This window comes from Ambystoma mexicanum, chromosome 9 (genome assembly GCF_040938575.1).
Source record: "Ambystoma mexicanum isolate Mex_15411 chromosome 9, UKY_AmexF1_1, whole genome shotgun sequence".
Taxonomy (NCBI): Eukaryota; Metazoa; Chordata; class Amphibia; order Caudata; family Ambystomatidae; genus Ambystoma; species Ambystoma mexicanum.
In genome coordinates, this window is record NC_090931.1 from 1,464,031,885 (window position 1) to 1,464,045,700 (window position 13,816).

At 50.8% G+C, this 13,816-nt stretch overlaps 1 protein-coding gene across 7 annotated transcripts in view; it reads right to left on the reverse strand.

The window, feature by feature from the left end:
- Window positions 1-13,816, reverse strand: part of DNAJB2 (DnaJ heat shock protein family (Hsp40) member B2) — a 628,983-nt gene that overhangs the window by 366,331 nt on the left and 248,836 nt on the right. For all 7 annotated transcript variants that reach the window (XM_069616895.1, XM_069616890.1, XM_069616892.1 and 4 more), the window contains exon 6: window positions 6,529-6,639. In XM_069616895.1, the coding sequence (XP_069472996.1) occupies window positions 6,529-6,639 (111 nt within the window). The remainder of the gene's footprint in view (window positions 1-6,528; window positions 6,640-13,816) is intronic.

Below are 13,816 nucleotides of genomic sequence, written 5' to 3' on the forward strand. Positions count from 1 at the left end.
TGGTCTGAACGTCTTGACGGAAGTCCGTAGCCTTGAGCCATCCACGCCGCCTAAGGCAAACGCTGTTGCCCAACTGGCGGAACCCAGTGTCGGCGATGTCCGTCGCAACGGTAATGGCGTGGTCCGAAGCCACCTCACCTTCCTGCAGGATCTCCAGGGCCTCTGCCCTCTTGTCGTCCGGCAAGAAGTCCAGCAGGGGAGCCAGTTTGTACCAGAGCTCCCTGTCGTATCGGGCCACGATAGCCAAGGCGTTGGCAGCTTTAATCGTCGTCGCTGCAGACGAGATGACTCTGCGTCCCATAGCGTCCAATTTCTTTCCCTCGCCGTCCGGTGGGGAAGTCGATGTGGAGGCCGCACCCCCCCGCGCTTTTTTCCTGGCCGCCGCGGAGACGACGGAGTCCGGGGTAGGCTGCGCCCGGAGGCACAGGGGGGCCGTGTCCGGGACCCGGTACTTTTTCTCGTACCGGTCTCTTCTAGCTGGCGCCGTGGAAGGGTTCTTGAGGAGGGTGAGGCCCTCATCCCAAATGTCGTCCAATAGAGGCACTGCGGGGACCGTCTTCCTCTTGGCCTCGCGTCGCTGATAAAGGAAACCTTCCTTCTTCTTCTCCTCAGGGCAGAGTTAGAAAAGCTCGGATGCCCTGGCGATCATGGAGTGGAACGATCCAATCTCGTCGGGCGGAGAAGCCCTGGTGGGAGGCGACGACGGTACATCCTCGTCGTATACCTCGTCGTCCGTACCCGTCGCTGCCGTGTCAGTCCCCGTATCATCCCCTCGGGTGGACGGGGAGGAGGGCTGGAAGGGGCGCGACGGCTGAAAAGGAGGAGGAGGGTGGATCCTTCTTTTCTTGGTAGGGGGAACCCCAGAAGGTCCCGGTTCTGGGTCCCCCGACGGGAGAGGTTCCGTCGGCAACGGTAGTCTCGTCCTTATCTCTGAGCATAAGGACTGTATAGCCAACAAAATGGCCGCCGAGCTGTCTCGCGGCGCTGGCAGAGGGGAATCCGACGGGCGATCAGGGGCCCCGTCGGTACCCTCGACGATGTCGTCATCACCTGCGTCGGGATCCATCCCGACGGGCCGGTCTTCTTCCACGCCGAGGCCGTGGCTTAAGACCTCGACCAGCTCCTCCTCCGAGTTTGAGGCCGAATCTACGACGACGCCCTGCCCCCCCCTTTTTCTTCCCCACGGGGGATTTCACGGGGGTCCTATCGATGGGCACAAAAGAGGACTCCCTCCGAGGTGGCAGGGAGACTCTGAGCCCCGAGGTCGCCACCACTGGCGTAGCCTCCACAGGCTGAGCCAGGGCCGCCGCGACAGTTTCGATAGAGGGCTTGGCCGGATGGATTAAGGCCTTCACCACCTTAGGTGCGCTCACCGCCTTATCCTTGAGGGGGGGGACAGTGCCTCGCTCCCCCTCCGCCTTCGAGCTCGACCGGGGCCTCTCCAGGAGCCTCGCCGGGTGCTCGGCCTTCCTCTTACCCGACCCAGAGCGTTGGCTCGTGGTTGATGGTGCCGGGGAGGGTGCGCCCAGCCTGGCGCCCGTAGAGCCCGACCGTTCGGCGCTCCCGGTGCCAGCGGACTCGCGGTGCTTGGCCTTATGTTGGACCCCCGTCGCCGGGGCGTCCTCAAAGGTCTTAGAAGACCGCTCGGATTTCTTCCTCTTCTTCTCGCCAGACAGGCTCTTCCCTTCCAGCCAGTTGGCGAGACGTTGATGGCGGTCCTTCATGGTCCGCTCCGACATGTTGCCGCAAAGCGCACAGTCCTTCTCCACGTGCGTCTTGTCTTCATGTAGGCAGTAAAGGCAAAAAGAGTGTTCGTCCTCCTTGAAGAAGTTCTGCAGCTGGCATCCAGGGCAGACCCTGAACAGCTTTCCGGGCGTCGAGCTTCCCTTCTCCTGGGCCATGACCGGGCCTGAGAAACTTCTGGAGTCCTCCAAAAGCGTGGCTCGACGAGATCTTCACCCTTGAGGGGCGCAGACGAATCCGACACGGGTCCCCGTTGATCAGATGGAGAGTCGGTGGCGCTTGAGGCTCTTTTGACCGAAAAAACGAAGTTTTTTGAGAAAAAACGTGAAAAATATAGCACTAACGCTCGAGAGCAATAGCACGAGGATCCCAACACATGAACGTGCGGTAAAAATCTGAAGATGGCTGCCAGAGGCGGTGCTTAGGTAGAGGGCAGTCATTGGCTGTGGTCAGTATGACGCAGAGACCAGTGATTGGTTATTACTACGAAAGACAGATCAGAAACGAAACTGATACTGGTTTTTTCTTTACCGAGGATTCCCAGCCTGACGACGGGGAATATTCATGAGCATGTGAATCCATGCCATACCCCATGCTGGAGAAAGACCATTTCCTCATTTAGTTGTAAAGCTGAGGGTACCTTAGGTAGGAACGCAGGGTGAGTCCGCAGGACCACCTTATCCCGGTGGAAAGTGGTGTAGGGTTCTGAGGCCACTAGAGCCTGGATCTCGCTGACTCTGCGAGCAGAGGTGAGTCCCACTAACAAAGCTGTCTTAATGGTGACCAGCCTGATGTCCGCGGACGACATAGGCTCAAAGGGATTGAGCGCCAAGGAGCCCAACACCACATTGAGGTCCCACACGGGGTGTGGCCTCCTGATGGGCGGGTAGAGCCTGGACAAGCCCACCAGATGCTTCTTGACCATCGGTTTGGAAAAAAGAAAAGACTTCCTCCTCTGAATTTCTGTAGGCCCCTATGGCTGCCAGATAGGTGCAACATGTTTCCACCTGTACGCCTGAGTGGGCGAGGTGTACAGAGAAGGAGAGTATGTCATCCAGTGTGCACGTAAGGGGTGGGGGAAATGTATCTCCTTAGAGTCTGCCCAATGACAGAACCTAGTCCATTTACTCTTGTACTGGCTCCTGGTAGCCTTGCTCCTGGCGCCCTGAATGATCTCTAAGTTAGCCTGAGAGAAGATCAGGTGCCCGAGGATGACCTGCTCAGGAACTACGCTGATGGGCTAACTTCTGTGGAGCTGGGCGGATGATCCTGCCCCTATGCACGGGCCAAGAGATGGGCTGGACCCAGCGGAACGTGAATGGGTGGTCTATCCGTGAGGCTGAGCAGTTCGGAGAACCACGGTCTGGCCGGCCACCACAGAGCTATCAGAATGATTTCAGTGACGAGCTTCCTTTATCTTGCAGATTACCCTGTGGACCAGGGGTGTGGGAGGAAAGGCATAAGCTGTCATGCCTTCCCACTGAATTTGTAATGCGTTGCCCAGGGAGCCCGCAAACAGCCCATGCCAAGATGCGAACTGATGGCACTTCCTGTTCTTGCAGGAGGCAAACAGATCCACCTGAAGGTGCCCCCATCTGCTGAAGACCTCCATCAGCACCTGGTCGTTCAATTGCCAATTCAAATTTGTCTGCTCCCAGTCTGCTGAGCCTGTCTGCTTCAGAGTTGGCCTCCCCGGGAGGTGGACGGCCGAGAGGTAGATGTTGTTCTTCAGGGCCCATTCCCACATGCCGACAGCTAGGGTGCACAGCGGAGGGGACCCGGTACCACCCTGCTTGTTGACATAGTACATGCTGGTGGAGTTGTCGGTATGGATAAGGACGGGCTTGCCCCCAATGATCGGAAGGAAAGCTCCGAGAGCTAGCAAGATGGCCCTGAGTCCCAGCCAGTTGATGTGCGACTCCTGCCGGGTCCAGACTCCATGGACGCTTTGGCTGTCCAGAGTGGCTCCTGAGCCCTCTACGGAGGAGTCCGTAGTGATGGTGACCTGCGGAGACGGCTGCTGGAAGGGCTTGCCCGTCCGCAGGTTGCAGTTCTTGGACTACTAAGTAAAGTCGGAGTGGAGAGAAAGAGGTATGCTGATAAGATCCGCTTGGGAGCCCCTCTCCTGATTCCATGAGGCTGCGAAGTGCAGCTGTAACCTCCTCATCCTGAGTCTTGTGTGTGGCACGACCAGAAGGACCGCTGCCATGATACCCAGTAAGTGTTGGTACCACCAGGCTGAGGTCACTGCTCTGGTAAGGAAGTACGTAGAGGCCCTCTTGATGGCTGCAATCTTCTCCTCTGAGGGAAAGACCTTCTCGGAGCTCATATCCCATATGAGGCCCAGGAAGGTGAGGCTCTGCATGGCTGTAGCTGAGACTTCTTGAGGTTGATGGTAAACCCCAGGTCGTGGAGTGTGTTCATAAGTGCAGAGGAAGTGTGGGTAACTGCTTCCGGACATCTCGCCCTGACGACCCAGTCGTCCAGGTACAGGTAGACGTGGTGGCCCTGGGCCATGAGGAGACTTGCCACCGCGTTCATGAGTCTGGTAAATACCCTCGGGGCTGAGTTGAGGCCAAAGGTTAGCACCTTGTACAGCCCATGATCCTGAAGCACAGGAAGGAGCAATGTAGTTGCCAAATCGGGACATGTAGATATGCGTCCTTCAGTTCCAGGGAGCACATCCAGTCTCCCTTGTCTGGTGTCTCCGCAATGAGTGCTGGCGTAACCATCTTGAATTTCCAAAAGGGAGAAGTTGAGGGTGGATAGGTCCAACACAACTCTCAGGCCAGCCTGGTTCTTCTTTTATATGTCGAAAATCCTGGAATAAAAGCCCAATCCTCTCTGGGAGGCTGGGACTTCTTCCACAGCCTGGCTCTCGACCAGTGACCGGATCTCCGACAGAGTTTCTGTCTCAATCTGTGGGAGTGGAGAGGAGGAAAGAACGTGGGGGTCGGAAGTAGGGAACATCCCCTCGCAGGCTGGACACCTGCTGAGGCCCGCAGAAGTCGACATGCCCCGCGGAGGAGTATGACAAAAATACAGAAGTATCCGGCGAAGAGCGCGTGCTATTACATGGCTGAAGCTAAACCCAGGAGCGCTGGTGAAATCGGCCCGTTCCCGTCAATGCGGAAAAGGGGACCGAGGTGTGGCGCCGGTGGGCGGATTCAGGGTAGTGCATGCTCCCAGGGCCTCATCTCCGCGTGCCTCTATATTTAAAGGGGAAGAAGGTTTTTTCTCGTGAAAAAGGTTCTGTCTCCCATCCCTAGGAAGGGACGCCCATGCAGTATGGAGGAAAGGGGACAAGACGTAAGAGTACTGAGTGTTGTGTGATAATGTTACATGCTCGTTTAATTTTTCTAGTGCGTTTTAGACCTATAATAGAATATTGTTATACTTACCTGTCTAAGCAGAATTATTGCGTGCTTCACTGTATGGACTCATTGTGGCCCCCTGACCAATAACTCCTGAGACTAAGCCTTGACCACTCTCCACACTTACCTTGAATGGGTTTGGCTAACCTCTCAAGAGTTCCCATTTTCACCAGGCTAGATTTTAGAAACCCACCTCAACATCCGGCTAGTCTGAGGTTTTGCGCTTTTGCGCTCTGGCGATACAGTTCAAGCCACCAAACAGCTGGATGAACCTGGCACAATGAAGAAAGGAGCACAGCATTGCTGGCAACCTAAGTACCCCAGAAAGCGATGCAGGCACAAATCAGCGATGGCCACTGCGATCAAACAGCAGATGTCAACGCTTGTAGCAGAAACAAAAAAGCTGGTCCTGCAAGTTCCCTCTTTGTGCTGAAGAGCTGCAACAGCAGTGGAAGAACGCTTGTTTAAAAAATAGGGGGTCTGCAGAGTCCCACATCTGAACTTGCTACGAAGACCAAGGCAGAGAGATAGTCCACAAGGTGGCTGGTCAGCCCCCAGATCTGAAGTTCCGAAGGCTTCCAATGGCAGGATCCTTACACATGGTTTAAGACTGGTTGTTTGAAGGCCTCCTTGAGGTCAGCAAGGTAGCTGGGCTTTGCCTGGACAGTCGAAAAAGACGATGCTGGATGGTTGCAATGACAACTTCTGGGTCTTCAGCGAGATGTTACTATGTTACTGTTCAAAGGGGTCTTGGCTCCAACGACGATCTGAAGAATGGCTGCAGGAGTCCTCCTTTTATCCAGGAATCGAGCTTGAGTCTACAAGCCCACAAATGCTAAGGATCTACACCATTCAGATTGGCAGAGGATGACCAATCATGGACAGCCTCAAGCCACCCTATCTTCCCTGTAACAGACACACTGGTCTTGATTTGGACTTTGACCAGACAGCCAAAGCCCTGACATCAGGCCACAAACAGAGCTGTTTTGCCAGGGAAGCAGAGGCTATGCCCAGGAAAGGGCTTAACATGTATGGCAAATCCAGCCCTGAGAGGGCAGTAAAAAGGCCAATAGGCACAATGGCCAAAGGACAGGGCAAACTCTCATGCATAGCCATTTTAGAGTTAAAGGGACACAAAGTATCCCCACCACACCTCACAGACTATGAACGATTGTAGACTAGGGCACTTGGAACCCTACCTTTGAATAAGGTTTTAATATCCCTCTCAATGGGTCGTTTTCTCCTTATAGGTTGCACTGTTATACAGAGACAGAGCCATGTCCTGGTTACACCATTTAATTCAATCCCTGTGATCTATGATTTGTCCATATCGGTTAGGGTGTTAAGTCACCCGTTGATCCCCTCGACTGCCCTGCAAGAGGTCATGAACCATCCCATATGCACATCTTACCTGAACTTTCTGGAATGTTGACGGCAAAGACATTTCTCAATCCTTGCCCCCGAATTCCAACTCCGCTGTGCGAGTGAAAGTTGGGCCGGTCCATATAATGGTCAAAATCATCTGAAAAACAGAAATATTCGAGATTACAGTCTATAATGTAAAGAATTGGAGGGGCCACCACTGGAAGAAGAAAAAGGTTAAATACCTGTAAGGGCAGTTAACATAAGGAAATGCCTTAATTAAAAAAAAAAACATTTTAAAAATCATAATGACGAAGAAAATAACTATTTATTACAACAGAGGGCTGCACTGCAGAATTTGGACTGCCACCTGCAAACTAGTCAGATTGTTCATAGCATAGTCGTATAAAAGGCAGGAGTCCCTGTGCTATTGACTGCTGAAAGACCTCACAACTCACATTGCACAGGATGGAAAGGAACCCAATAGACATCACACTGGTATGCTGAAGACATACACTTTATTTATAAGGTCATATGAAAAATATTTAAAATGCCAAAAATAAGTACTCCGGTTACACAGAACACAGAGCATAGTAAGTAAAATAAAAAGTAAATGCCCAGTTAAGGTTAAACTCACTCTTTACCCTACAATGTAAGCACCATACTTGGTGGCAGAAGACACTACATATAGACTTCCAGATATAAGTTAAAGGGTAGAGGCCTAGACAATATTACACAAAGAAAGTAATGTGAGCTACCCTCGGGTCCGAGGGTACCGCACAGAGCTCAGCACAGGTTTTCCACTGCATTCTAAATTAAGTATTGAACTTAATACATGCGCACATAAACAGTAGTAGCATTTAGATGTGGTAAACCGGGATGTCCAACACACAGGCGGGCTATCAGGATATAGGTAGACCGTTTGTAGGACCAGAAGGGCATATTGCACACCATGTAGGGAAACAGTAGCACCGCAGTGAAACAATGTATATCCTATGCAGCAGGAGTGCAATGCACAGATTTTGAAAATACCCAACAAATTAGGGGAAGTCTCGAAAAATCGAGGGCTTGCTGGAGAACACCAGTGACACTAGCAAAACGCCACCACCCAGGTAAGTCACCCTGCAGTGTCACCTGTATTTTGTTCTGCTTACATTGGACATCGTTCTTCAACTTTCAACTCCTATAGCATGCATAAAGTAGTCCATAGGAAACATGACAACGTTTTAGGCTGACCTTCGGTTATGATGAAAACGAAGGTAAGTCCCAGTTCCTTCCCGCAGGTACACAAGAAGGCAACCAGCCCCCATGAGGCACCAGTGGAAAACAAGAGGCGATCCAGTCGAGTGTTCTAGGCCAAGTAGCCCCATGAGCAGAAAGTCAGGATTCAGCCCCCGAATATTAACCTGCAGAACCAGACTACCACAGACCATGGAGGGCGAGTATCATGGATAACCTCGGGCCTATACTTGCCTCGTTGGTTCCTGAAAACTATTCTAGCAAAGGCAAACACTAAGTAAAGGCCTAACTTTACAGGGCAAAATTAAGGATCAAGTCAACCAGGGACTTGAACAATGAGGAGATAACTCGCGCCCAAAAGCAGAATAATCGTTCTTTGAACGAGTGAGACCCACCAAACAGAAGTGGAATCAGCAACTGAGATGGTGGCTAGGAAGATGAAGGAACCTGCACAAAACATAGCCTGTCAATAAAGCAGGCACACAAAGATGACACACCAACAAAAATGGCGCCTGCAGCAGGACAACTGTGGTGGCAAACGCAGGCAGCCTGGTCAAGCCAATTTGTGGAGTGTTGGCGGCTTCACCCTTCCAGGAAGCAGCAGCATCCAAACTCAAGATGACGACCCTGGCGGTAAACAGCAGTAATTGGCCCTGGAAAACAGTCCCAGGATGGCAGCAGACGCAGAGGAAAAGCGACAGGACAATGAAGGACGCCCAGCACGCATGCAAAACTGAGCACATATAAGGGACACCAGTATGGCTAGATTAGTTCTCAAAATCAAATACAACGGCTTTCAGTGGTAAAATCCACCAGCAGGTAACCAGACCTGCTCATCTCTCGAATGCGTGTAGGAATAGGGTTTCTACTAGATTTACCTCTATGTACAGGTGTTGGCTTGTCATCCCACCGACACCAGGGGATTTCTACCAAAGGTTTTGGAGGCCAGTCAATCAGGCTAAACACCCAGGCCCACCCCTAGAGGTAATGTAGTGGACTGCCCAGGCAGGGAACCAGTTCAAACTACTATAAAGGCTACCACATCGATCTCAGAAAGAGCCCACGGCAGCAGAACAGCCATTTTAGGCCTAGCTTGTGGTTTCCTGGAAGAAAGGAAGTCCCTGAAACAAAATGGGGAGCAGCACGTAGAGCAGTACCTAAAAAACCACTTAGTTATCAAATTGCTACCATAAAGATACACTGGGCTACCTACTGCAGTAAACTGTCTTGCACCCTGGGGAAGTCAAAACAAAAAAAAACTTTACCTATTGCCTATAACCTATGTAGAGCATAACCCTAGGACGCAGTGAACTCAACAGCACCAGTGGAAGAACTGCAACCCTTGCCTAGAGCGGGGCTGTACCCACCCACCACACGCCAAGCCAACGGGATACACAAACCCAACACATGTGCCGAGGCCGCCCATAGCCCACCCCCATAAGACCAAAACCTAACATTTTTCACTGCGGTAGAACAAGTCACAGAAGGAGTTCGAGGAGGCAGAAGAAGCGAAGGAGTTGGCCCGATTGAGGGCAGTAAAGGAGGGGGAGAGCAAACCAGAGAGTGGTTTGTACGAGTGGTGGGCTGGAGACATTTTGCTTAGACTGGATAGCATCGCAATAAAGAATGCGCATATTGAGAAGGGGGTGGTGGTGGACGGGCAAAAAGTGTAGGGTATGTGACGGTGAAGTCGGACAGGGACGGGAACAGAGACCTGCAGGAAGGAGAATGGGACACTGGACAAGTTGGAGGATGAAGAGGGAGACGCACAGGAGGCACCAGAAGTTTCACCGAGATTAGAGAGCGTGTGGGGACTGCGATTGAGGAGCAGATTCAGGCGGGTAGCAGTGGTAAGGAAAAGGGAAGCAATGGATGGAAAGTGAGGCAAGGGTTGGGCACTTATTTCATAAAGCCCCTGAGAGGGCACATTATGTGCCTTAGGCTCAGATGGATAAGAACAACTTGATTAAAACACTCCCACCCCTCACTGCGGGGGCTGGGAAATGGATATATGCATTTGAGAAGCACACTGCGAGGATTGCTTTGGCAGTGGGAGATCAGAAAAGTTTGCTTGTTGCAACTGTGGGAGATCAGGCTGGGGACGTGTGGGTTAAGGCAGGATATCCAGGAGTAAAGTAAAATGATGATGTGCACGATGGGGCACCCTTCAACATCAGAGCGCAAGTGTGGAAGGTGCAGCGGAAGGCGTATGCTGACACACCGGACTTCCAGCACATAATGCAGTACACCATGGGGGACAATGAAGACCCCGCTCAGTATATTTTAAAAGTGCAGGAGATGTGGCGAACGGAGACGGGAGACCAGTGGGATCGATCAGTTCCTTTTTCCATTTTGCCATTAAAAGGGGATTGACCAAGGAAGTTCAGAAAGCGCTTGAGAAGATAGTGGGCATAGAGGCGGAGGGGTGGGCCAAAATTCAGACTATAATTATACACCATTGTAAGAGGATTAAAGAATGAGAAGAACAAGTTACTTACCAACTGTAATGTTCTTTCGACTGGATGTTCCTCCCACGTATTCCTCATCTTGTGATAGCTTGTTATCGGCAGCTTCGGAATTTTTTTTCCGGCAGAGGGCGCTGTGCTCGAGGCTGTGGCGTCGATTGTTCCTCGACAGGCTCCATACCGTGTCGACGTCACTGATGGTATAAGTAGCTTGAGCCGCGCCCGTTGGCTTCAGTTCTGTTTTTTTGAGGAAATACTCGTGGAACATCCAGGCGTATGCTGTGATTGATAGGCCCATCGTGAGAGGAAATTGTAAGAAAACAAACTGTACTGCGGGGTAGGCTGGGAGGGTCGATGAGGAATACGTGGGAGGAACATCCAGTCGATAGAACATTACAGTTGGTAAGTAACTTGTTCTTCGAATGGATTGTGTCCTCCCACGTATTCCTCATCTTGTGATGGACTCCCATAGCCGTGATCAATTTGGAGGTGGGAGTGCTAGTTCTCGTTTTCATGGACAGAGTGAAGTACCACTCTGGCAAATAGCCCCTCATTGGAGGAGGAGGCATCTAAGCAGTAATGCTTGATAAAAGTATGCATTGATGGCCATGTTGCAGCCGAGCAAATATCTTTTGCAGGGACTCCCCTCTTCCAAGCCGCAGAAGTAGCCATTCCCCTAGTGGAGTGAGCACGTAGCCCATCCGGTGGGTCTTTTCCTGCTAATCTGTAGCATTCCAATATAGCTAGAATGATCCAACGGGATATAGTTTGTTTTGTCACCGCTAACCCCAATTTACGACCTGTGTAACCTACAAAGAGTTGGTCATCTTGACGTAATTTTGTCATTCTTGAAATGTTAAAGCTGAGGGCCCTCTTGGGGTCCAGTCTATAAAATCTCTCCTCTTCTTTTCCCAAATGAGGAGGAGGAAAGAATGTTGGTAAACAATTTTCCATGACAAATGGAAGTCGGAAACTACTTTCGGCAAGAAAGATGGTTTAACCTTCAGAACTACCTTGTCCTTGTAAAATGTGGTATATGAAGGTTTACATGAGAGAGCCTGTAGTTCACTAACCCTGCGGGCTGATGTTAATGCCACAAGAAGGACAGTCTTTAGTGTTAAAAGCCTCAATGGACAGGAGTGCAGAGGCTCAAATGGTATACATGTTAGGAATTTAATGGGGAGTAATGCCAATGGAGAAGGTAACTGCCATAAGAACAGAAACATATCAGAGATACCTATCCATATGGTCCCCTTTCAGAGACTTTGTTGGAGACAGGGAAGCCCACTTCTATAAACCACGGACCCTCAGATATATATTGATCACTTAACACCAGAACAGAGAAAGGAGAACATGGAGGGAAAAATAAAGGGGAAGAGGGAATTAACTGTGCAACATCTACACCCAAGAACTTATGTATGAAAGAAATAGTCACTGCAGAGACGCCGGTCCTCTTGGCCCCCACTTCCAAAATTTGTAGCTGGGAAGGGAGGGAGGGAGGGAGGAAGTTAAGAATGAAACGATAAAACTGGGAGATACCTATTGTAAAGTAACAGACAACGAAATTATAATGTGGACTCATACTATCAAAAGTTATACTCTTGCACATTTGTTGAAAGTCAAAATATTTTTACCTTTTCAAAACTGTTATAAAAGTTATAAAAGGGACAGTGGGGAGGAGGGAGGGATGATGATTTACAGATGAAGAAATTGGAGACAATTTACGCAGCCACGGGTGACATTAACCCTCAATGGAAAGTTGGTCTATGCATTATGACAACAAAGTGTAACGATCATATGTTGTAATTGATTATGTCTCCATTGAAAAATAAAAATGGTTAAAAAAAGAACTAAGTTTGAATCCCAAGTTCGAACATGAAATGGTATTGGTGGATATACATTTGCAAGTCCTTTCAGGAACTGTATTATTAATGGTAATGTAAAGTAAGAAACCTCTTCCGAGGAGCGCTTAAAAATGGACAGCGCAGCAAGATATCCTTTGATTGTCCCGATGTGGAGCCCCAGATTGGCTAAATGTAATAGGAAAGAAAGCGCCATTGGTGTGCTACATTGAAAAGGGTCCACATCCCTATCTTTGCACCAGTTACTGAACTTGTTCCAACGACACCGGTACAAGGAGTTTGTTGCTGGCCACCCTGGCCGAAAGCAAAATCTCCATTACATCATCCCGAAGATCCCAATACCTGTTTCCCAACCTCTCAGAAACCATGCGTGAAGGTTGAGTGCCTTGACCTCCGGATGGAGAGCACGACCTTCCTCTTGCGAGAGAATTTCCTCTCTTTGTGGACGACGTACTGGAGGGCAGATGGACATGTCCAGAAGGTCTGGGTACCACGTCCTCCTGGCCCAGTCCGGGGCAATTAGGATCATGGTTTTCCTAAACATTCTCAACCTCCTGATTACTTGAGGAATCACGGGGACTGGAGGAAACGCGTACAGCAGGGGAAAATACCAATCCACTACGAATGCGTCTCCTAGAGCTCCTCTCAGGGGAAAATTCCCTCGAGCAATACTGATCGCACTTCCGGTTTACCGTGGTTTGCGAACAGATCCACTTAAGGGTTCCGCAAAGGGCGAAGATCTCCAGAAGGACTTCCTGAGCTAGCTCCCACTCGTGGGAGACTGTGCTCTGCCTGCTCAGAGCGTCTGCCGCCGTGTTCTGCTCTCCGGCTAGGTGAACTGCCGATAGAGAGATTCCTTCTCGTATTGCCCAGAACCAGAGCTGCATAGCCTCTCTGCACAGAGGTAGTGATCCTAAGCCTCCTCTTTTGTTGAGGTAGTACATGGCCACTGTGTTGTCCGTCATTCTTTCCCTGTACGGAGGGCAGGAAGGCCTTCAGCGCTAGTCTGATTGCCCTCAGCTCCAATAGGTTGATGTGTAGTTTGGACTTCGATGGAGACCAACGTCCGCTGATTGTCAGATCGTTGGTGTGAGCTCCTCACCCCGTGAGTGAGGCCTCCGTCACTACTGTTATCTCCGGCCATTGTTGGCAAAAAGATTCTCCCTTGAGGATATTGTAGTTGCAAGCCCACCATAATAGATCCTGAGCAACTGCGCTCAGGACTTGCAGAAGATCTGACATATTCCCCGAGAATTGTGACCATTGAGTTCTGAGGGCCCATTGGAGGGATCTCATTCTCAGTCAGGCCTCTGGCGCCGGAAAAATGCAGGGTGCCATGAGGCCGAACAACCTCAGAAAATCGAAGGCCGGCAGATGCTGGGCTTTCTGGAATTTTGTTACCATCTGCTGGATGTGGAGAGCTCTCACCTCAGGTGGCGAGGCTTTGCCTGAGGAAGTGTCCAAGACTGCTCCGATAAACTGGAGTTGTTGGGATGGTATCATGTGTGGTATCATGTTGGACCTCTTGAAATTGAGGGAGAAACCCAGGTTGTGGAGGAAGTGGCAGGTGATCGACAGATGTTCCTGAGCTTGTTCTGGAGAACGTGCTCTGATCAGCCAGTCGTCCAGGTAGGAGTAGACGTGAATCCCCCCCTCTCCTGAGACTCGCTGCCACTACCGCCATCAGCTTGGTGAAAACCCTCGGAGCGGAGGTCAGCCCGAAAGGCAGAACTCGAAACTAATAGCAAGAACCGCCAACTGCGAACCTCAG